The sequence below is a fragment of the Triturus cristatus genome, chromosome 4_2 (genome assembly GCF_964204655.1).
Source record: "Triturus cristatus chromosome 4_2, aTriCri1.1, whole genome shotgun sequence".
NCBI lineage: Eukaryota > Metazoa > Chordata > Amphibia > Caudata > Salamandridae > Triturus > Triturus cristatus.
This window is the reverse complement of record NC_140586.1, coordinates 501,490,080-501,515,966: the sequence shown is the minus strand read 5'-3', so window position 1 is coordinate 501,515,966 and position 25,887 is coordinate 501,490,080. Positions and strand designations below refer to the sequence as shown.

The 25,887-nt window shown below is 45.1% G+C and overlaps 1 protein-coding gene across 1 annotated transcript in view; it reads right to left on the bottom strand.

The window, feature by feature from the left end:
• Positions 1 to 25,887, bottom strand: part of MCOLN3 (mucolipin TRP cation channel 3) — a 589,861-nt gene that overhangs the window by 65,543 nt on the left and 498,431 nt on the right. Inside the window, exon 12 of the mRNA XM_085602079.1 lies at positions 20,195 to 20,401. Coding sequence (XP_085458205.1) covers positions 20,195 to 20,401 — 207 coding nt within the window. The remainder of the gene's footprint in view (positions 1 to 20,194; positions 20,402 to 25,887) is intronic.

Sequence of the window (25,887 nt, the reverse complement as noted above, 5' to 3'; positions counted from 1 at the left end):
AGAAAGATTGATATGATGTCCTGACACTTTCGAAAATTGTTCAATTATCTGGATTATTGTATTTACTCTAGATACTGGATCGTTTGTAATTAAAGCAACATCTTTCACATAAAATAAAATTTGATATGCTTAATCCTCTAAATAGAATGGATTAATGTTGTGTGCAAATGTAACTGGAAAAATCTGAAGTTCTAAATCTAAAGCAAAAAAGGATGTGGAAAGAGTTGAATGCCCCCTTTCCATGTGAATAGGCTGAACAGGATGGATGAATACAAACTGACAAAAAAATATTTACTAGTAGCACACATAAATTGCAATGGGAATAATAAATGTCTTTATGACTGGAACTTAACCCTGTCAAATGCCTTTTGTAAAGAAGTGCAACTGTTGGGTATGCATGATAGTACTTCCGTTCTTAAAAGTGGTTCACCCTCATTTGTGTGTGCTACAGTTTTGCAGCTAGGAATAAAATCGTATTGCTTCCTGGAGCCCACATCACATAAGCGTAGGAGCAAGTTGACCAGTAAGGATTTGAGCACGCATTTCTCAGTGCACATCTGATAGGGAATTATGTCCCAACCCCCTGTTTTTACAAATTATACTGTTAGGCTTGCATGAATTAGGGATTTGATTTTCTTGCATGCAGTTCTGAAACAAAGGCAGATATAGTAGAAGAGAGTTATTAATAAAACTCTATAGAAGTTTTGTAGAGAATATTGGACCATATGTACTTAAGCATTTTCCCATAGACACAGAATGGGGGAACTGTGGTATTCAGTATTTAAGGTTCTGTGGTGGTCTTGCTATCCCATCACTGTTCTGGAAGGTTTATACTATGAGGGCTCTAAGTGAGATTGTTATGATTGGAAGTGAAGTGTCAGCTGGTGCTCTGGACTGATCTTCAGATGGATGGGGTTTATTGTACTGATATCTTACTTGAATAAAAGAAGAAATATCAACCTTTCATGTGAAAGATCCATCCTTTCTACATTGATGACTGGACTACGTCATCCATGTGTCAAGCCCCAAAATCACATCAACAGAACATTGAAAAGCATCTCGCTGCTTACTGAAGACACTGCACACTCATCTACAGAGGCTGCCAAGAAGTGACTTTTTTTACTACTCCATTTGCCAATTTAAATTTTATTAGATCCCTTTGGCCTTTTTTAGTTTTTTAATCAGCACATAAACTGGAGTACAGCACTGCGCATTTGGTGGCTGGTGAGCTCATACGGGCCACAAAGGCAAGCATAAGCGATCTGCATTCGCGTTTCGAGTGTGTTCATACTCTATGAATACATGTCCATTGTCATTACAATTCCTATATTGATAATTACCTTTCTTACCTTACTTTTAGAGATTCTATCTGAACTATTTAATCAATAATCCTACTGCTGGGTGTGTTGATATTAGTTAATAATCAACATGCAGAACGTAACATCTCCACCTTTCTTTCTCTCATCTCCAGGTGACCCAGTGATTCCATGGCAGAGATGGAAGATAGTATTTATGCATTATGCCAGAGTGTATAGAACCTCTTTGGAGCAGAGAGAAAGATGTCTCTGTTCATGCATTGCTAGGTTCTGAGGGGCAAGAAGTTTTTGAGCATTTACCTGACTTGCTACCAGAGGAAGCTAACCATCTTAATGAATATGAAATATGTTTAAAAAAATTACATCTGCACTATTTGCCTATGATTAGCACTGTACTAGAACGTTATCACTTTGGACGCAGGATGCGACATGTGGGTGGTTCAATAGAGAATTGCATAACTGTGTTGCGAAAACTAGTTGCCACATGCAATTTTGGAGCAGCCAAATGACGAAAGGTTACATGATCAATTTATGCTTGGCTAGTCTCTTGACAAGGTTAGGGAAGCTCTTTGGTTGAAAGACAACCCTACTCTCACTGAGGTTTTACCAACAGCCAAAACTTGTGAGCATTCCTATGCATGTGTTGACAATGCACGCAAACACAATTCTAAAACTGAGAAAAAGGATGCAATTACAAGTAGTAAAATCTCAAAATACTCCTGCTACATCAAGTGGTAAGCAAGAAGGGAAAATAAAGAAAAAACCTGCAAAAGTGTTTTAGGTGCGGTAATGTAAGGCATGTGGTGAATTTTAAAGAATGTCCAATTTGAAATGCCACATTTAAAACATGTGGTAGAAAGGGTCACTTCAATTCCTGCTGCAGATTAGCCAAAGGAAAAAAGTAAATGAAGTGCAATGTCATTCAGAACCAGATTGTGAGGAATGTCTTTTGCAAATAATAGATGGTGAATGTCAAGGACCAATTGAGCCGGTACCTGTGAATAACTCTAATGTCAAAATGTTATTTGACCGTGGAGTGAAAATATCTTTAATTCCAAGAACATTCTATGAGAAATGTTAAAACAATTTTGTGAAATTACTGAAACCAGACATCAAGCCTAAGGCATATAGATCACAATCCATTTCAATAATGGGTCGGCTTTTGGGGAACAATTGCATTTTATGACAAGTTAATTTCTGCAAAAATATATGTATCCTACAAGGGTGACTCATTGATTATTGGGTTTAATCAGAGAGACTTGTCAGTGTTTAGACCATAATAAAACTCTGTCAGTGATACTAAGAGATGGATGGGTTGCTAGAGAAAGAGTAGTCTTCTCAGCAGTGTTGTCTTCAGACAGATCTCTCGATTTTGAAACATGCTTTCCAGATGTATTTTGAAAAGACTTGGGTCATCTAAAAAACTATGTTCATCGTAAAAAAACGAAAACAGGGTACTTTAACCAAAGTGGGGAAGGTAAGGAATGTGTCTATCATGGTGCATGAAGTGATGAAAGTTGAGTTGGACAAATTGCAAAAGAGTGGAGTGATTCAAGTGGTGGAGGCGATGGAATGGGTGTCTCCTGTAATTATGGGTAGGAAGGCAAATGGAGAGGCTAGACTTTGCATGGATTTGAGAGAATTAAATAAGGCAGTGGTTGCATATCGCTATCCATTGCCCAACATTACAGAGATGTTATGCTGTCTGAGGGGTGCAAAATTATTCACCTCATTGGACCTCACGTCAGCATATCACCAAACATAATTGCATCCTCAATCACAAGAATTTACTGCACCATTTGACACCTACAAAAATTTGCGGATGCCTTTTGGCTTAATATCTGCTTCAGCAGTTTTTAACAGAGCCATGGAAAATTTGCTGAAAGCGGTTAATGGTGTAAACATTTACCAAGACGACGTACTGATCTATGGCAAAAACAAGAAGGAGCATGATGAAACAGTGTGTGAGGTATTGAGAAGATTGGGGTCCAGTGACTTAACAATGAAACTAGAGAAATCAAATTTGGAGTGACCGAAATGGAGTATCTTTGCCATCTAGTCACCGCTGAAGGCATTTGTCCCAAAGCCAGTCTTGTGGATGCAATAAAGGATATGCCAAGTCCTAATTCAAAGGGAGAGCTAGTAACATTTTTGGGAACAACAGAATTTTACAGCAAATTCATTCCCAGCTTAGCAAAAGCATGTAACAACATGAGAATGTTGCTAAAAAAAGGGAGTAGAGTTTGTTTGGATGACAGAATGTGAGCGGGAGTTTGAAGGTGTGGAAAAAGACTTGTCTAAGGCGTTTAGTTTATGTAGTTTTTAGCCAGGTGCTAAAACCATATTAAGAAAAGATGCCAATGAGAAGGGATTTAGAGCAGTGTTGGAACAAGAAATTCATGGTAAGGTTAGCACAATCTTATTTTTATCTAGAGCGTTATGTGGCTCCAAAGCAAACCACTCCATTATTGAGAAGGAGGCTTTGGTCATGTACTGGGCAATATCCAAGCTGAAAGTTTTTTTGTGGGGCAGTCCTTTTAAGGTAAAAACATCTCCAGCAGGATTAGAAGATGCGTAGTGGCACTGCAAGACTTTGATTTCATTGTCTCGTATGTTCCTGGTGTGGTAAATATCATTAAAGACTGTTGTTATAGGCTGTGTCCACAGGATTGTGAAGCAGACGATGCCATAGATTTTGCGGATGCATCTGTCATGGTCTATGCAATATCTGGGGGCATGATTTAAGAGGAGGAGTGGAGAAGAGAACTGATTAAAGGCTTCTTACAAGTGAAAGATGAGCTGTCATTGGAAAGTGGATTAATACTGAGAGGTAGTAGATTGATCCCACCAGAGAAGTTGAGGATGAAGGTTATCGAGAATGCTCATGAGAGCCACCTAGGAATTTCAAAGACCAAGGAGAGAATAAGAATGAATTATTGGTGGCCGGGCATGGATGTGGTAATTGAGAGAGTAGTACGTGATTGCATTGAGTGCAGTAAGAGCAACAAAATCTTGAAATGCAGGACCCAACCCATGTTAATTAGGGAGCTTGTGTCTGGTACTTGGATTGAGGTTGCCCTGGACATAGTATGTCCTATCAGGATTTCAGGAGGTGATACGTTTATTATCATCTGCATGTGTATGTTCTCTAGGTGGCCCTACCTTACAGTGGTCAACACTGTAGAGACACGGGGTGTGATCTTGTTTTGAGAAGACGTTTTTGGCAGGGATGGTTTTCCTGTGGTGTTGTTGACAGAGAATGGGGTGCAATTAACATAAAAAATGATGGATGAGTTTTTAAGTGAAAGGGGTATCAAGCACAGGACTATGTCACTAAATCATCCTGCTGTTAATGGTATGATTGACGTTTCAACAAAGTGGAAAAAGAGTGTATTCAGCTTGCAGTAGTGGATGGCATGTGTTGGATGAATGAATTGAAAAAAAAAGTTTGTTTGTACAGATTGACTCCTCATTCATCCACTGTGGATATTCTATTTCTACTATTTAAGAAAAGATATCCCAATGATCTGGTTGATCCAGGGTTTATAAAGAAAGTGAGGGCAACTGCAACAAGTTCCATTTCAGAAAGTGAAGATTTGTCTGTGAGTTTGAGAGCTAACAGAGAGAAGGAGGTTGTAAGGAAGCGAAAAGAGTACTTTGATAAAAGAATGGCGGTGAAGAGTACCAAAGTAAAAGTTGGTGATTGGATACAAATTTTAAATCCAAGGATAGGAGGGTTGTTAGACAAGTTCTCAAAGCTCATGGGAGTTCTCAAACTGTGTAAAAATGCAATTAAGATTGATGATCACCGTATTTGAAATTTGGGTAAAGTTGCGGAATGGAAGGGTGCGGGGTCAAAGGACCTTGCTACTAGTTCTGGGAATGATCCTACACCTGATCTTATTACTAGCTCTGGGATTGATCCTGTACTTCAGAATGGTCTTGAATCTGCTTGTAAGCGGCAGCAATTCAGCACACTCTGAAACCCAGGGTAGTTGTTGGTTTACAGCCAAGCAACAGGAAAAGTCAACGTATAAGCAGGAGACCAACACATCCTCAGGATTTTGTCTAATGATGTGTTCGAGGCATATGAACTGCAGATTGTACACGTCGCATAGATCACCATCTGGTGTTGGGCTCAGATGCTTGGACTTTGTTGTTGTCTTGGAAGAGTCTTTTGTAGTCACAAGATAGGTGACTCCTCCTTTGGACGATAGTGCGCATGGGCATCGACTCCATCCTCAGATTGTTTTTTTCAGCCATCGGGTTCGGATGTAACTTCTGCGCTCTGGTTCGGCACCATATTCTTCAAACCTTTTCAACGCTCAAACTATCTAAAACTCAACGGTATTGTTTTTGATCGCGTGATCTTCGACGCACACCTTAACTACTCGATTCCAGTCGTCAACTCGGGCCGCTGGGCCTATCGACGCCGTTTGGGCCTACAGCTCATGGAAAGGACTCCATTTAAAAAATGCCCCCAGTGTGGAGCTAAATTTCCACACAGCGATCACCACAAGGTCTGTAACCTGTGTCTCTCGCCCGAGCACGATGACAACAATTGCCAAGCCTGCGCCTCCTTTAGATCTAAAAAGACCATCCGTGATCGCCGGGCCCGACGACACATCATGGCGCAGTGAGCAGCTCCGGTACCGGTGGACATCTTCGATGAAGGCCCCGATGTCCCGGAGGAGGATTCTGAGGTGCTGGAAATCGTGTCCGAAGCAGACGACTCAGACTCAGACGACCACATCACTCCTGGTCAATGAGTGAGTACAATTGCCCCTACCCCAATTCCACCCGAAAATAAGAAGGCCCTGGTCAAGACTTCGCCTGCTGGGCCCAGTTGCGACCGAAAACAAGCTTCAGAAGCCCCGCCCCCGGGCCCGTCTCCGAAGATAAGGGACAAGCCTTCCGGTAGCTCGGGACCGAGCAAACCGCATCTCAGTGTTCCACAAGCACCATCGGCACCTAAGCCGGGAGTGCAGCCTACTCCCAAAAAGGCATCGACACCGAGCACCTCGACGCCGAAAGAAAAGACATTGGATCCGAAACCAAAACATTCGGAACCGAAAAAGATTTCTGCCTCCACAGCCAAGCCAAAGAACCCCAAGCCACCTCCCAAGGCCTCGGAGCAGAAATCCAAACCTCGCTCGGACCCGAAGAAATCGGCGCCGAAAGCGGTTCCCGAAGAGGAAGAACTTTTTCGGCCGGATACTATCGATCCAAAACAAAAAACTCTCCACATAGACCCCAAAACAGGACATCTGGCAGTTGTTCCACACAAGAAGAGGAAACTGGACACACCAGGCATTCCTGTAGTGCCTGTGAAAAGAAAAGACTGTTCCACTTCACCTATAAGACCCTCTTCTCCTGTTCTTCCTCCTAAGCCTGTCACTCCTCCATATTCTCCTATACTTCCACCAAACTCACCACCACCACACGATGATGATGATGATTTAGAGGATGGCGAGGCAACAATGACCCTTTCACTGACCCTGATGATGGCCCAGACGTACTACAGGACGATTGGGACGATTATGATGACCCAATATATCCTCCAGACCTCCCTGATCCCCATGCATATCCAACAAAGCCATCTCCCCCAGATGACAATATTGCCTTAGATCAGAATGTAAATGGAGCTGCTCTCTACCATGGTGTTCAGATGCATTCTGACCCGGCAGACGAGGACTTTCTTCTAGACACCTTTGAACAGTCACAAAAGACTGCACAAACCCTGCCAATGTTAAAGGGTGTCATTAGACATACCTGTGACATATTCAAAGACCCTGTTAGAGCTAGAATTCTCAATCCCAGGATTGACAAAAAATATAAACCCGCTCCCAATGATCCCACCTACATCAAGGGTCACCTGCCTTTAGATTCCCTAGTGGTAACTAATGCTAGGAAACGTGCAAACTCTCAGACCTCCAGTGATGCGCCACCTCCGGATAAAGAATCTAAGTAGTTAGATGCTTCCGGCAAGAGAGTTGCTGTCCTAGCAGCTAATCACTGGTGGATAGCCAACACACAGGCATTACTTGCTAGGTACGATAGGGCTCACTATGACCAACTGGAAACCCTATTGCAACATTTACCTGATCAATATACGACCAAGACAAATGATTTAATTCAAGAGGGCAAATTAATAACCAATGCATCAATCGAGTGTGCCCTTGACGCAGCTGACACCGCCTCTAGGTCCATTAACACTAGTGTGTTACTCAGACGACATGCCTGGCTACGCATCTCTGGCTTCAAACAGGAGGTACAAACAACTATCCTCAATCAGCCATTCAATAAACAACAACTTTTAGGACCAGCTGTAGACACCACTCTCGAAAAAATGAAAAAAGACACGGAGACTGCTAAATCCATAGGAGCATTACAGTCTCCATCCACCCGTGGTTCCTTTCATCGCTCCTTCTATAGAGGAGCATCCAAAAACATCGGAGCAGATACCGCCTCTTCTTCCTACAAAAACACCACGCAAACATCCCCCAGCAGAGGATATTTTATAGGCGGATACAGGGGAAATAACAACAAAGAGAGAGGCCGAGGTAACAACAACACTCGCACCTCCCCCACTAACAAGCAGTGACTTCCCTCCACTCCCTCCAGACCATTCCACCCCCGTCGGAGGGAGACTATCACAGTTCCTACCTGTCTGGACTTCCATCACCACAGACAAGTGGGTAAAACAAATTATCCAGTATGGTTACTACCTGAAACTTACAGCAATCCCACCCACCATACCACCCAAACAGCGGCCAATGTCCACAGAACATCTCACACTCTTAAAACAGGAGGTTCTCTCTCTGCTTCAAAAGCAGGCAATAGAACTAGTTCCCTTACAGTATCAAGGAACAGGGGTTTACTCGCTGTATTTCCTAATCCCCAAAAATGACGGCACCCTAAGGCCAATACTCGACCTCAGACCTCTCAATCTCTATATACAGTCAGATCATTTTCACATGATCACTCTTCAACAGGTCCTCCCACTACTTCAACAAGGCGACTTCCTTGCCACACTAGATCTCGAGGACGCCTACTTCCACATTCCCATACATCCTACTCACAGGAAATATCTAAGATTCATAGTGGACGGACAACACTATCAGTTCAAAGTACTTCCATTCGGGGTGACCACCGCACCCAGGGTGTTCACAATGTGCCTTGCAGTAGTAGCAGCACACTTGAGTAGACAACAAATCCATGTCTTTCCATACCTCGATGACTGACTGATAAAAGTCATTCAACCAGTGTGTTCATCACACTCATCAAACCATCCAGCTACTACACAACTTGAGATTCACAGTAAACTACACCAAGTCACATCTTTGGCCCTCCCACATACATTATTATCTAGGGGCCACATTAAACACCTCCAGAGCTCTGGCATATCCCAATCCAGCTAGGATAACCAGTATACAAACTCTAATCACCAAATTTCAGCTACAGCATTCCCTCCCAGCAAGGGTATTCATGCAACTCATAGGAATGATGGCCTCTTGCATTTTTATCGTACCTCACGCAAGACTTCAGATGTGCCCCTTGCAAGAATGCCTAGCACATCAGTGGAACCAGGCTCAAGGACTACTTACAGATCTGGTGTTGGTGGACAGCCGCACACATCACTCTCTGCAGTGGTGGAACACACAAAACCTTTCCAAAGGGCGGCCGTTCCTAGAGCCGGTTCCATAGATAGTGCTAACAGCAGACGCATCACTCACTGGATGGGGAGCCCATCTCCTAAACCACACAATTCAAGGCAAGTGGACCACTCAACAAAAAGTGCTCCAATTAAATTACCTAGAATTACTGGCAATATTTCTACCATTAAAATCAAAGTACATCTATATCACAAGACTGTCCTAGTCCGAACGGACAATATGACAGCCATGCATTACATACAAAAACAAGAAGGCACACATTCTTTGCAGCTGTCTCATACCTTCTTGCAGAACACCTTCCAGGAGTTCACTATCAGATTGCAGATCTGCTAAGTCGACAGACACAGCACATACACGAATTGGAACTTCATCCTCAAATTCTTCAACCATTTTTCCACATATGGGGTCCACCAGACATAGATATGTTCGCCACACACGTAAATGCAAAATGCCCAACCTTCGCCGCCAGGTTTCCACACCGGTTGTCCAAAGGCAGTGCGATATGGATGAACTGGTCTGGCAGATTTGCATACGCTTTTCAACCACTCCCACTGATTCCCCTAGTAGTACACAGCTTAGACAACAGTCCCTCAGGATGATCCTGGTAGCTCCCACATGGGTATGGCGACCGTGGTTCACAACACTCCTGGAACTTTCAGTAGTTCCACACCAAAAACGACGTCTCTCCCCAACGCAGAACCATGGAGAGATAAGGCACCACGATCCAGGTCAACTGAATCTAGCGATCTAGCTCCTGAAGTCCTAGAGTTCGGTTACCTTAACCTTCCACCAGACTGTATGAACATCCTTAAAGAAGCCAGACTCCCTACTACTAGAGCTTGCTATGGAGCAAAATGGAAAAGATTCGTCATCTACTGCAATAACAATAAAATAGATCCGCTGAATGCTTCAATCCAGGACATAATTTGCTACTTGCTACACTTACAAAGGTGTAATCTAGCATATTCATCTATAAGTTTACATCTAGCGTCACTTGCCGCTTATTTACAAAACAGACAACACTTGTCACTATTTAGAGTACCTGCAATTGAAGCCTTTATGGAGGGCCTTAAAAGGATCATTCCCCCCAGACTGCAACCCTCTCTGGTGTGGAATTTAAACATTGTTCTTACCAGGCTCATTGGTCCCCCATTTGAACCTCTACACAAATGTGAACTGCAGTTCCTCACATGGAAAGTAGCTTTCCTTGTCGCCATTACATCTCTCAGGAGGGTAAGTGAGATCCAGGCTTTAACCATACAAGAACCTCTCTTACAAATACATCGTAACAAGGTGGTTCTTAGAACAAATCCAAAATGCCTTCCCAAAGCAATCTCTGCTTTTCATCTTAACCAATCAGTTGAGTTACCGGTGTTTTTCCAAAACCCGGACTCCGTAGCAGAAAGAGCTCTTCACACACTGGATGTCAAAAGAGCCCTACTTTATTACATTGATAGGACTAAGCCCTTTAGAAAACAAAACAACTGTTTGTAGCCTTCGCACCACCTCATAAAGGGAATCCCATCTCCAAAGCTGGGATCGCTAGGTGGATAGTCAAATGCAATCAAATATACTACCAAAAGGCTAAACGCACATTAACAATTCCCCCTAGAGCGCACTCAACACGCAAACTAGGGGCTTCCATGGCATTCTTAGGGAACATTCCCTTAGATGACATCTCTAAAGCAGCAACATGGTCTACACCACACAACTTCACCAAACACTATATGCCTAAATAAGCTCGACCATAGTAAAGCTGCAGGACTTTTTAGGTCGAGCCTAGCATTGCAGCGCATGCACTGCACGCTTTGCGAGGCATGCAGTATTCAGTATAGTGTGGAAGCTTCGTGGATGCTCCATCCACTCCCCGCCCATCTTTTTCATTGGCTTAGGTCCTAAATGCTGCCTTCCGATTGGTTTCAGGCTTGTTAGTCCCTCCTTTTGACGAGCATGTCGTCATTTGTATCCTTCCATGGTTACTGACCCCTTTACTTTCAATACTATTTTCTTCTGGTGTTCCCCCTCCCCTCCCCTCCCGCAGTCCGTGACTTCTTGGCCCCCCACTCCCGTTCGTGCCTTTTTGCCAGCCCGCCGTCCTGTTTCCAATGCAATAGGTCTCGCGTAAATGCGAGTCCTACTTCATTGCAAATGTTTGTTTTTTATGAATTCAGGAAAAAGGACCGTTAAGTGTTCAGCAATGGGAAAGTAAACTATGCGCAGCCGATAGACATGCATTAGGGCAAAAACAGTAAGTGAGCAGTAAATCTTCCCAATGAGGCAGACATCCCCAGGCCCCTCAGGTCAGTGGCTTGACGATGTGAATTATGGTTGAATGTTTTCAACTCTATTTAATGTCTTTGCAGACAGTGCACCGTTTGAGCAGCCTTTGCTGGTATCTGTTCGAAGAATGTGAATGTTGGAAGGATTTCAGGAGAGAGCATGGCATTTGTAGCCTCACAGAGGCCGAGCACAATTATCTAAACAGACTCCGAAGGGAACACAATCTCAAGTTCGCTGGGCTCAGTGCAGTTAAAATGTCTGCTGAACTGTGGCCGTGCATTCTGTCTCTTTTCACATCCGTGCACAGTCAGACAGATAATGGATTTGCAAAGTCGGCCGCGATTCAGAAATGTGATTTGGCTGTCATATTTCACGCATGCTGCATGTAAGCAGGTCACACAGATAATGCAGACAACATCTGTAAGCCATTCTGCGGTGCTGTAAACGATAATTAAAGCGATGACTTTCTCTGAACAGGGCGACAACAAATTATAGAAATGTTGACAAACATTGATTTTAAATAGCTCTAGTTCTTATAGAGCACCGGCTCTGGTTTTCTTTCTTTAGCAGCCATTCGCAATATTTGCACACTCTTCCTTGGAAAATTATCTCTGTCTAGTAGCTTGCAGCATATTGTATTTTAATTTGCGCTGCTGTTTATCCAGCGAAAGGTGCTCATCTTATGTGTTAGGGTCTTCCAAATACAGTTCTTCCACTTCTATCTAGTAATAGTCATGCACAAGAAAAATAAGGTTTTGATTTTTATTCTTTTGTATATTTCAAATTGTGCGATTCTGGCCATACATATATGAGAATGTGAATTCAAAGTAGGTGGGCTTCCATACTGAGAGAGTCCACTCCTAATGAGTTTTATGGTTATCAATTGCACCATCAACATCTTCTGTTGATCTTCTTAAAAGGGTATTCTGTCACAAGAATAAAAATTAAAATTCATTTTTGTTAGTTCTCTGGAATCTGAAGATGAAATTAAATTAGCAATAAGCCGCATATTTTCTCAGGCAGAAATGATGTGTAAAAAATCACGCGTCTATTTTTACCCGCTCTTAATCAACACTAGATACCAGTGATGTCCTATTACTTACCGGTAATCTTCATTACTCCGGGTCCCGTAGTCCTCGACACCGTCATGGACAAGTGAGATGTAACTATCTCGCTGACAGAAAAAGAACGAAGGAATGCTGGACCTACCCTTCCCCCTCCCACTGGGAGTACATAAGGAGTACCGTCCCAGCATTCCTCCTGAAATACCAAGCCCCAATGAAGGCCGGCAGACAGGGAGGGAGGGAGGGAAGTCATGACGGTGTCGAGGACTACGGGACCCGGAGTAATGAAGATTACCGGTAAGTAATAGGACATTACCCCCAGGTCCCTCCGTCCTCGACACCGTCATGGACAAGTGAGAAATACCAAAGCAAACCCCGGCATTCATACCAGAAAACACAACAGACCACCAGGAAAGCAAACAAACCCAGAGATTTATTGGACATAAAGCAGAAAAACATTTAGGAGCGAACAGAGCTCAACACCCCCAATGCAAAACCTCCATCATCCCCCAACAGATTGAGGAGGCGATAATGTCTGATGAAAGTATTGGAAGAAGCCCACGTGGCAGCCCTACAAATCTCAGAGAGAGGAACACCCTGAACCTCCGCCCAAGAAGCAGCCACCCCTCTCGTAGAACGACCCTGAACCCCCAAAGGAGGAGGAGAACCAGACAGAGAGTAGGCCAAGGAAATGACTTGCTTCAGCCAACGGCCGATGGACACAGAAGAAGCCTTACTCCCAAGTGAAGCCGCACCAAAGGAGACAAAAAGGGAGTCCGATTTGCGAAAAACCGCCGTACGGGCCAGATAAATGCGCAAAGCCCTGCACACATCCAACAAAGACCACTGGGGACCACCAGGAGAATCCAAAACAGAGCCCAGGGCAGGTAAAACCAACTCCTGACACCTGTGAAATTGCGAAGAAACCTTCGGTACAAAAGAAGAATCCAGTCGGAGCACCACACCCTCCTCCGTGAAGGAAAGAAAAGGAGGCCGCGCCATCAAGGCACCCAACTCCCCAAGACGACGAGCAGAGGTGACAGCCACCAGGAAAACCACCTTGAGAGTCAGAAATTTTAAATCCACCACATCCAAAGGTTCAAAAGGAGGACCGATCAAAACACGCAGGACCAAAGGCAAATCCCACAGGGGAAAAGAAGGACGAGGAACAGGCCGAGAAACAGTAAAACTGCGTAGAAGACGAGAAACCAAGTCCTCAATATCCGAAAGGTTCCCCCACGGGGAACGAAAAGCCCGAACAGCGGCCCACTGGGCCCGCAGAGTAGACACAGCCAAACCCTTCTCGAAACCTTCCCATAAAAATTGAAGGACAACCTGCAAGGAACAGAACAAAGGGGAGACCCCCAACGTCGAACACCAACGATCAAAATTACCCCAATGCCTATCATAAGCCTTAAGGGTAGAAGGCCGCCGGGAACGCTGAAGAGCCACCGCTAAATGTTCCGGGAAACCGCGCCGTCTCCAACCCTGCCTTTCAACTTCCACACCGACAACCGCAACCGGAGAAGCGACAGGGACGGGGAAGACCGAAGCGGAGACGGAGACAGGGGAAGAAACCAGGGACCCTGCACCGCCAAAAGACGCACCGTTGGAAACCAAGACCTCCGAGGCCAAAACGGCAGGACCGCCACCACCACCCGATCCTCCTGACACAAAAGGGCCAGAAACCTGGGAACCAGAGCCAGGGGGGGGAAGGCATAGAGGAGACGCGGCGGCCACGGGTGAGACAGAGCGTCCACCCCCCAGCAACCCTCCTGCAGAAACCGGGAGCAAAACCGAGGGAGCTGAGCATTGTGCCGGGAGGCAACGAGGTCCAGAAAGGGACGCCCAAACCTCCCGCACACAAGCCGAAACGCAACCGGGATGAGAGACAACTCCAGAGAATCCGGAAAGCACCGACTCAGGGCATCCGCCACAAAGTTGTCCACTCCCCGAAGATGAACCGCCGTCAGAGACAGCAGATGGCCCTCCGCCCAACAAAACAGGGGCACCACTACCGCATTCAAGGAAGCCGAACGAATCCCCCCTTGATGATTCAGATAAGCCACCGTCACCATATTGTCGGACCGCACCAACACGTTCCGACCGAGCAACAGAGCCCGAAAACCCATCACAGCTCGGGACACCGCCGTGAGTTCTCTCCAGTTGGACGACCGGCGGCTCTCCAGGAGGGACCAACGACCCTGAAGGGAGCGAGATTCCAAGGTCGCCCCCCAACCCAAGGCGCTGGCATCCGCCGTCAAGACCAGAGAAGGAGAAGACTGCAGGGGCAGACCCAAAGACAGATGATCCCGCACAGACCACCAAAGAAGAACCGGGAGGACCACTGGAGACACAGGAATAAGAACGTCCAAGTCGCGGGACAGGGGATCCCAGAGAGACAGGAGGTACACCCAAAGGGGGCGCAGATGAAAACGAGCCCAGGCCACCGTAAAAACTGTCGCCGCCATCAGACCCATAAGACGCAACCAAAGGCGCACCGGAAAGGCACCCCCCACCCGAAAACGACGAGCAAGGGACACCAACGTCAAAACCCGAGGCTCGGGGAGGAACACACGGTTCAGATCCGAACGGAAGCGGGCCCCAATGAAAACCATGTCCTGCGACGGCGTCAGCTGACATTTGGGGAAGTTGATCAGAAACCCATGGGCCCGCAACGCCGAGCACACCACCTCCCTGGCCTCCAGCAACAGGACCCGAGATGGAGCATGGATCAACCAGTCGTCTAAATAGGGGTACACCATCACCCCTTGGAGATGAAGCCACGCGACCAAAGGCGCCACCACCTTCGTAAACACCCTTGGCGCCGACCGGAGACCGAAAGGTAATACCATGAACTGGTAATGACGCCCCTGACCACAAAACCGCAGAAACCTGCGGGATCGAGGATGGACCGAGACATGGTAATACGCATCCTGAAGATCGAGGGTACACATGAAGTGACCCGGCAGCACCAATGGAATCACCCTCTGCAAGGTCTCCATGCGGAAAGGGATCCTGGCCACCCATTTGTTCATGACCCGCAGATCCAAAATCAAGCGGAAACCCCCCGTGTTCTTTGGAACCAGAAAGACCAGGGAATAGAAACCCAACCCCGTCTCCAACGGAGGAACCTCCTGAATGGCACCCTTCCGAAGAAGGTCCAGAATCCCGAGAGAAAGGTGAGACCGCTTTACACGACTCGAAGGCCAAGGAGTCGGCCGAACACCCGAGTCTGGAGGAGGAGCCGTAAACTCCAGAACATAACCCTGGCGAACGATGTCCAACACCCAGACGTCGGAACAAGACTGAACCCAGGCATCCAGGAAGAAGCGCAGCCGCCCTCCAACCAACAACCCGGGAACCACCGCCAAAGAGTCAGGAACGTGGCTTGGCAGGAGGAGGGGACTTAGCCTTACGGTCCCGACCACGGCCAGAAGCAAACCTACCCTGGCCTCTCACAAACTGCCTACGAGAAGCAGGGCGAAAGAAAGATTTGGGTTTAGAAGGGACAGGAGCAGTAGCAGAGACTTTAAAAGAAGAAGAATGCTTCTTTTCCTTAAACAATTTGTGCAATTTTGCCTCCAACTCCCCCCCCAAACAACATTGTACCCTGAAAGGGCAACCTCAAGGCGCATGCTTTCTGCGCAGAGTCAGTCTTCCAGTCCTTAAGGACAAGACTGCGACGTGCAGCCACACAAGCCCCCCCGGACAGAGCAGAAGCACGCACAACGTCAAAGGAGACATCAGAGAGCAGCTCCACCTGACGCTCAATCTGCTCCAGCAAACCAGAACAGTCCGTGGCATTATCCATAGACTGATAGAGACTTCAGGTCAGACAACAGGGACTGCGACACATAAGTCCCGTAGATGCCAGCCCTCAAGGCCAGGTGGGAACCAGAATACACCTTACGGAGCGCCACATCCGCCTTCTTGTCAACCGGATCCTTCAGCACAGCATCTTCAGCAAGGGAAGTACGCCCCACCAAACTAGCCACAAATGAGTCAAGAGGAATTGAATCAGGCAGTTCAGCAGCCATTTCCTGCAGAGGATAGAGTTTCGTCATGAATCGAGGTATCAAAATGCAATCAGGATCAGCCCACTCGCGTTTCAAAACATCTTTGATGAAGGGATGGACAGGTACATCGACAGTGGCAGCACTCTGAAATTGTCGCAACAAAGGGCCCCTAGAGGTACTAGGCGCGTCCCCGTCAGGGAACCCCATGTTCTCTTTAACATGCTGCACAATCATGGTCATAGCATCCTTGTCCACATATTTGCCCTTCAACTCCTCATCCCCCAAACCAGCAGACTCATCGCCACTAGAGGCTGAAGAAACAGGAGCAGGACACCTGCGACGGGATCCAACATCACCCATCTCAGTCAAGGTTTCCCTGATCAAGCGCTTAATATGCGCATCAGCACCAGCATCACGGCGCCTGGACCTGGCAGGTGAGGGAGACCTGGAAGCCCTAGAAGAAGAGGAAGACCTCTCCCGGTGATGTCTTTTCCTGGAATGCTTTCCCATCTTAAAGAACACACCAAACACAGCAAAATCGCCAGAGATAACAACCGCTATGCGGTACTCACCCCAAACGCTCGTTATAACGAGTCTCCCAAAGCCGGTAACCTCGAGGCGCCTGACTTCCGTCCACACGATCAAAAACCGGAAGTCAGGCATGACGACATCCGGCCGGGGAAGGAGCTCCAACCAATCCAAAGGAGCAGCTCGGCCGCGCCCCCCAGCAAGCCCGGCAGGCCAGGGGAGGCGGCCATCGGGCCAAGAAGAAACCAACGCGGTATTACACCGCCGCGAGGTTCACGAAATGGAGAGGCCCGCGCCACTCCCCCCAAGCCCAGCAGGGAGGGAGAGGCCAACAACGAAGGGCCGCCGGCACCAGGTAAGAGCCAGCAGCCACAACGCGACATCCAGAAAAAAGGCAGGAGCGCCCCCGCTCCTGCCGCGTCCTCTTACACCGTCAGGATGACAGAAAAAGAACAGGAGGAATGCTGGGACGGTACTCCTTATGTACTCCCAGTGGGAGGGGGAAGGGTAGGTCCAGTATTCCTTCGTTCTTTTTCTGTCAGCGAGATAGTTACATGTCACTTGTCCATGACGGTGTCGAGGACGGAGGGACCTGGGGGTAATGAAAAGCATATCACATCCTCGAAGGCATTGGGTTAACATGACTCCTGACCAGTTTTATTCCGAGCATAGGTATGACTGGGACATAACACTCCGCCTTTTAGTCAGCAGAAAATGTGAGCTCGAGAAGCTTTGGAGGGGGATCCCGTTAAAGTAAATGGAGATAAAATATATTTTGGAGGGCGAAGGAGGTTTTTAGGTTGGTGATCTCATTGAAATGTCCGTTTTTTGAAGAGGAGTCCAAAGAGGACGAACCCTCCCAAAAAATGTGAACGAGAGGTTTAACAGATAGCTATATCATCTGCAAGACCCATTGCTGCTACACTAGTCCCTGCCGGCACAAAGAAAGTGTCATGCGATTCTCCATAGTAAAGTAATCCAAGCCCCACCACTACATGCACAGGCATGCATATAAGGCATAGAGAATGGCGAAACATTCTGTTCTTTGTGCATCTTGGGAGAACTTACTAGCCACTAACAGAAACCGTGCTGCGCCACTATACTATTGAATTGAATATTTTTGGGAAATGAAAAAATGCAGCAAAACTGCTAGATATTCACGCGGCAGCCTGCTTTCCAGTTGTGTGTATTTGGTAGGGGCTTATCAGATTTAAGATATGCCGACAATGAATTGTTTCATTATTTTAAAAATTATTCGTTGCTTTGAATAATTAGCATTTTTTCCCTGCCCATCTCTCGCCACCCCCCTGAAAGATTGGCGCTTGATTTAACATGCCGAACAATTTGACATCCGACCCAACATTCTCCTGTTCATTAAAGACAGGAGCACAACGCAAGAATGGCTAATGGATCCTCAAGAGTAGAAGCTATTTGGACACACGCAAAGGCTTGGATGGGAATCCTTCCACTATTGGAAGCACAGTAAATGATCAGAGATGCACACGTCATTCAGCGTCACTGCCATGCACGTATTGCATGCAAGTCTAAACAAGCATGTGCAATGCAACAGGCCTCGCATTTACGGGAGTTTGAGCTATTGGCATTGTAAATGACAATGCCTTTTATTTATGTTTTGGTTTTTGAAACATAATAAAACGCTTTGTCATTTACAATGCCAATAGAATAAACTTGCGTAAATGCGAGACCTATTGCATTTCAAATGCTTGTTTTTAATGAAATCACTATCCTTATGAAAAGTACTGCATATTGAAATCAACATGTGCCTCAAACAAGATCAATATCATACTTAAAACAATGAAAGCATATCACCATAAAGGAGTTACTGTCAGTGACTGAAAGTTTCAGTCATTTTCTTGTGACAAGATGTATTCATATATAAAGAGCGGGGGTTGCGTCTGGTAAACAGTACACCTCTTTTAATAATATTTTTGGGAAGATAACACTACATATGTGCATAAACATTCAGGACTCATCTGTTTTAATAATACAAACAGTTTATGAGCAATGCGAGGGAGGGAGGGGATGTTGTCAGAAGGGAGCCCTGCCTGAGAAGTGTAAATGTTATGAGAGTTGTAATGCTAATCATTTATGGATACTCTGTAATCGATGCAGAGTTACTGTTAAAAAATAATAAAAATATTTTTAAAAAAATAATAATACAAACAGTTGAGCATTATAGGTACTTTTGGATATTTTGGATACCTTTCTTTCCAATGATCTCTGTTTCTGGCTGGGTTTTCCCTCTGATTTTATAAGCCTACGAAGAAGCGCATTTTTACATGTTTTCTGAAGGGAAGCAGGAAGAGTTTGGCACAGGTCAATAGTAGTGGGTTAGACTTTTAGATCCTGCTACTGTGAACTTTGTTATCCAAGAGTATTTTATTGATGTATGTTTTTTTAAAAACATTTCTTAGTGAAGCAAAATGCAAATGGTAGCTGGAGTTATGAAGTTAGCTTAAGTCTGACAAGAGACAGCTTCAGCTTTCTGGCAACATTCATGTCACCACACAAACGCCCAGATAAGGGTTTTGTGTCAGCCTTCTTATTCCAATGTTTCATTTGCATGCTGAGCTTTAATTTATCATATTGGCCCCTGTTAACTGCAACACTTACAGTAAAATAAAAAGAAATGGCCAAGGCAATAGGTCTAGCTTACATTACATTACAGTACATGTCTTACCTATTGGAGTTTCCAATGCTTGTTACTTGGCGTGGTTTCATGTACAGACTAACATATAAGGGGCAGAAATGCAAGCCTCCAGGAGTACCTTCAATGCATTCAGAGATGAGGTACACTCACTGAATTCAGAAGAGAGATGCAGTGAAGGACATGAAGCAAAGGGTATGTGCAGGTCGCGGTAGAGTGATAAAGTCATCTTTGTTTTCAGGCGGGGTAGGTGTTTAGTGAAAATTGATCTTCATGTTCCCTTTCTGGTGAAGTCCTTATGACATTTTAGAGAGTGGCTTGCTGCAGCTCCCACTTATCCTTGAAGAGACAAGCTAGCTGTCAAACTTCAGGGAACATTGTTGTCTTGACATCTGTGGTGGGATGGAATAATGGCTTTCATAGCCACTGGGTTAGGTAGCCAGGGACATCACTTAGACTTGAAGGTCCGAAGTCTACTTACAATTTGATCGAAATATGTTCTCATCTGGAATGTAAGCAATTTATCCAAGTAGAGCGAGCGAACATAACTTGAAAAAATGTGAGAGGAGTTTTTATAAATATATGAAAAATATCATAATAAACATGACAACTTTTTAATGAATTTAAAATTAATGTTCCATACCTTAATTGTTTCATACGTGTCCGTGATAAGCGCAATGAAAAGACTCAGCACCATGTAGATGAAGAGGCTGATGAAGGAGTAGAGGTAGATCCGGCTAAAGAGCCACACCAGCAGACTTTTCTGTCGCATTTGAGCAAATGTGGCAAACATGTCGTCTCCATTTATCAAGGAGAAAAGGCACTCCGACACAGTGTTCAAGGTGCGAAACTAAACAGGCAAGAAGTAAGACCATTAGTAAAGAAGTACTCAAGAGCTTCAATTTCTAGAGTTTGTAAATGTCCCTGCAGTATATAACTTTTACACCTGTGCTGGGGCATGTAACAATATGAGCACTTAATATGACAGTGTTCAGGGTCTAAACGGCCTAAAGGGCAATCAAGCAGTGTGTGGACAGGTTCTGTGGTGTGCTGAGACAGTTTTCTGGCTGTGCCAGCTACCTTTGCAAACATAGGAAGCAGCATCAGGCAGCACTGTGCAGGTTATGGTAAATTACATAGGGAGTGTGGACTGGGTATTTCCTACGGTATGGAATTAGCTGCATCATGTCATATTGGATCTTCCGTGGCAGGTGGTACAGTTCTAATTTCAGAATAAATCAACTGACACCCAAGCTGCTGCACGCTCACCTTCCACACCTTCTTTGTGGAGCTCTTTGCTTTTCTCTCTACATGGAATCTGGCTTTCTCAAATTCAAGAGACCACTAAAACCAGTTTGATCATGCAGAGTTCTGGACAGCCATCCTGTGCCTTTCTATTTTTTAGGTCTCCCCTAGGCAGCGTGCATGCGCTGCTTTAGGAGGGCCTTTAGTCATCGGTCTTCACGTTTCAAGCACTGCACTCGTGCTTGTGGCGGCATCCAACTTGCGGGAGCGAGCAACGGCACACCACAAAGCACGAGTGCAGTGCTTGAAAAGTGAAGCCTGCGCGTGCATGCACGCACCACTACAGGGCTTGTTAGGTCGAGTTACGCGCACATCGGCATCTGTTTGTAATTATGACCATCTGTTTCTAATTAGCGCGTTCACCTCACTGCTGCGCTCACTCGCCCCGCTGCTCTCTTGCGCCTTATCTTCTTCCTGCTTCCCGCTTCTCCTTGCTTCCTGGCCGCCCCTTCAATATTGCACCACCCAGCTGCCTCAGGCGCGCGCCTCCTTTTAAACGTCACAGGTTCAATTCCTCCAATCTTTCCTCGGTCACTCGCCCCTGCTCCTCTTTCACGCCTTCCCTTCGTGCTTCCCGCTCCTCCTTGCTTCCTCTTTCCAGGCTTCTTTTGTTTCCGAAGGAGCATCTTCCAGGGTGCAGTTCCCCGCGGTACAGGAATCCTGCTGCTGTGCCCGTATGTTGATGTTAAAGTCACTGATGATACCTGATAGTCTTTCCTCTCTGCTGTTCCTAATAATGGCTTTTTTAATTCCTTCACGCCTCAGCCTTTCAGTTCAGACAAATTTTGCTGTCCCGGAGCAGCAGACAGGACAAGGCTCGGATCAACGGACATCTGTTTTGGGGACACCGCCATTTTTCCATAGGAAGCTTGTGTGGGCATTTGAAAACTTGTGTCTGGTGCTATAATGAGGAACTACATTTCCCATCAGCCGGTTCTGATGCGTCACCATACTCGCCATTCACCGTCTACTTCTTTTCGTGTTGATTTTAAAAAAATAGGCAGAAGCATAGGTGGGCCCGTTAAGCAGGAATCCCATGTTGGTGAATAGCGATCCCCACGTTATGGGTCTCTTCTAAATGCATGGCCTTGCCACCCCAGCCGCGGCCTGGATAGGCAAGCAAACTGTAACCCTGAGAACTAAGCTGGGGAGCAGGGTAGGCGGTGTGGGCTGGGTGAGTGTAAGGTGGAGTGTCACAGGTATTGTGTAGTAGGGTGGCTGAGTTTACAGTCTTAGGTTGATACTCCGCAGGCGGTGAGCTGATTCACTCTTGGGTTTCAGTGTATCAAGGTGTTTTATATTTTGCCTACAAGTAAAATACTTCTCGCCGTAAGCGTATATCCTCAATGTTTGGGTTTAAGAAATACATCGGCACCTTCCATTATTATTTTCATTCGCTGCTCCCACGCACGCACCAGCTGCTGGAAACTAAACAAGGCGCTATGCGAGAGGAGTCTGTACATATTAAAAACACAGTAGCACGTTCCTGAAAGACAATAGGGAGCTTCAGTTCTGGACACTAAATGGGGAGAAAAGGTCCAGTTCATGCAAGTCGGGGGACTTCCGAGTCCGAGTGTGTTCTAGTGGGTGGTGGTGTCCAGCGCCTAGCATGCACAAGTATCCATAGAGGCGGAGGCGCTACTCTTTGCCCCGCTCCTTGTCCATCCCAATGTGCATCCCTTGACATGGCAAACAAGAAACGCCATCTTCTCGAAGGGTGTAATGGAATCCCTGTCTGCTTAATTAAAGGAACGTCTCCGCTTCCATAAAACCGCGCTTAATTGCAAAAATAAATCATTACCTTTTCAATCCAGCAACTCGCTATCCACCAGAAGTGACAAAAGGCCCCACATTTACCTTTTATAGCATTTTTAAAGGAGCATCTCCTAGCAGTCAATCCGAACAAATGGTACTATGAACCTTTTCTACTGCCCCCTCACCCCCGATACTACCCCGAGATGTGTAGCAATTTAGTAAAAGATAGGAGCAACTTTGGTGATTTCGTTTGTAGAAGAGTCTGATTACACAATGCGTTTTTCTATTGAAAGCAACCTATTTGTGAATGAAGAGGTAACATGTCTTATCAGTGTTAGATTATATACAGCTAGCTGTTTTGTACTTTTGGTGAATGCTTGTGCATTAGTGGCTCGAGGCATACTCCCAGTAACTTGACTGGCGTGAGCAGGACTGGGTAGCTCTTTATTCTACATTGATTTAAGGGGGCCTACCCTACAAAACCACGCTATCGCATCCTCTTTTTGACACTGAAAATTCTGAGAGATACTTCATGAACCGCTACCAGAGGCAAACATGTAGATTGCCTTTACCCACGCTATGTCTTATTGACTGGACCTAGTACTTTGAGAAGCAGTTCAGCAAAGTAACTATGTTTTGATTTCACATGAGTGAGGCATCCCTAAGAGTCAGTTTTGATGAAAGATTATGCTGTGGTAAGTAGTTCTTTTAGTAGTCTTTATATTTTGTATTTGAACTTCCTGCAATGTTTTGATACTATTCCTGTAGTGGTCAAGGAGTGTAGGTAGAGCTAGGGTCCTTGTCATTTATGTTTTACGATTGAAGAAGCACGCGCTTTTGAAAGGACGAAGCCCCAAACTTCTCACCGTATGCCTTATCAACCACAGACACCCTGTCTTCCTGTATTTCACTTTTATCACTGTTTTTCCTTCTTTCTCATTCTGTGTTTTCTCTCTCTTGTTCTGGATTAAAGCCTGTTGAGGAAAAATTAGTGTCGGTCCCCAGAAATGTTTGCCCCACATGCATCAAATGATATATTAAACAAAACTAAAAACATAAGATCCCGAAGGCGAGACCTATTGGCTATGCAAATGCTTGTTTCCTCATGTTGTGGGTCAAATTCCTAAAACCAGTTTCCTCCCCTTTATACTGCAGAATCGTCATCCAAGTCTGTATCACCTTTCTACCAACATACAGTCAATTTCTTACTCCAATTGATAATGCCATTCCAAAATATGCTCATATATTATCCAACATTAATCTATCTTTCAATCATCTATGTACCTGGTCCAAGGCACAGTGAGGCTCCCACAAGGTTTTTTTGCAGTGCTTTGCAAACAAACAAAATAAATAGGAAGGAAGTAAAACAGAAACAGTGCTATTATGATGATACCAACCAAGTGAGACACACAGTCGAGGATCACCTTATGACTGATAGTGTTGAAATGCAGTGGAGGGGGTTTAATAAAATCAATGCACAGAGTATTCCTTTGTCTTGGGTGCTCAGTAGCAGATTTCTGATATTAGACTTTGTGCCTCTGGGGCGTCTGAACCCCAAATGAAAGTCACTGAGAAGGTCATTTGATTCCAGGTGTGAAGATGGTTGACAGATGACTACTGTTTCGAGTGTCACTGTAACACAGAATAGCCTAAGATAGGTCAGTTTAAATGTTTGGATCGGCCAAAAGGTTTCTTTCCAATAGCAGTGATGACAATGTGATTTAGGCCTTGATCATAGAGAGACAAAGAGATTGCTTAGTCTGGTGATTAAAGGTAAAGGTGTAGTGGGATCCAGGCTAACCACTTTTAAATTACAATCATTAAATAGCGGTGAGGATTTTTTGAAGGATATCAAGATTTTTCTGAAAGTATCATCAGTGAAAGGCAAGTACACACAAACTGGTTGGGGAGAAGAAATCAAATGATTTTCACAGCTCTATGTTAACAGATATGAAATTTTATGGCTGATGAAGCATTTAGTTTTGTGATTCAATTTCATTAAGGATTTAATATTTTAATAATGTATTTTAAAAATGGACTGTCAAACTTTTATGGTCCTGTGCCAAATAAAGTTATTTTGAATTGAGTGGCAAGTACTCATGAAGATGAGTAGAGCAGGCATCTACAACTGGGTGAGGATAATCAGTACAAGGTGTGGTAGAAGAGATGCTCTCTCAGAGCATTTCAGCTCATTTGAGGGTACTAATTGTCAATATACTACAGGTTACCATTTCTTTATAGGCATGAAAAGGCCCTTTGGTCAAATTATGCCCGAGTAATATGTCCATAGAAGTCAACTTTTCTAGCCTTGGTGCAAGCTTATTAGTATACCCTAGAGTGCACTCTGCAAGTGGTAAGAGAGAGTAGCTTTGATTTAGTTCAATGTCTTTTCAGGACTCTTTCTTCATGTTTCAATTGGTGAAAGTTATATGTAATCCATGTATTGGTCTTCATAGGATTAGGTGTGCAAGTGGACAAGAGAGCAAGAGTATCTACTACCAAACACATCTGTTCAAGTTGTACTAGGATTTCCTAAGGCCCCTCTATGCGTGGTCTGGTGAATCCAGAAGCAATTTTATGAAAGCAGAAGACAACAGTTCAAGTTTCTGTGAAATACAGTGCTATGGGCAGAAGAAATATATATATTTTTTAATAACTCACTTCAATTGAAGAAGTTAATTGAACTATGGTCTGATCAACATAACCGCAGAGAGGATGCAATGAGAAGGTCAAGCAGTCATGGAAAGTAGGTGGAGGCAATGTGATAGTGGGTGAGTTGGGACATTAACGAGTTGTGAGAAGCCAAGACTGTCTAATCCTTCAATTATGATTTGGCCATACAAATTGGAAGGATCCCATGCCCAGATTTTAAATCACCGGCAGACTATGGCAGCCTAAGAAAGTAAGGGCACACTTTGCAGTGAAAAGCCCAGTGACATAGCAAGAGTGCCATGGGCACTAGTGAAAGTGAGGAATTGATCCCCAACAGAATTCAAGCCAACAAAGAAATACATTAGGCCACCTACCTCTCTAATGCCTTGGCTCACCCCTCTTCTTTGCCTCCCCCCTATGTTTGTGTATACATTTGCCTCTAACACATGTTCTCTCCTTACCTTTCTATTTCTTCCACTACCCCACTTTCTTCTAGCCTCCTGTCTTTACTCTACCCTCTGCTGTACATGCATTTAGGAAAGCAAACATCTGTGTGGTGTAAAGAGACTGGAGGGTTAAAGGAAGCAGAGAACATGTAAAATGCTCCACTACATTGCCCATATT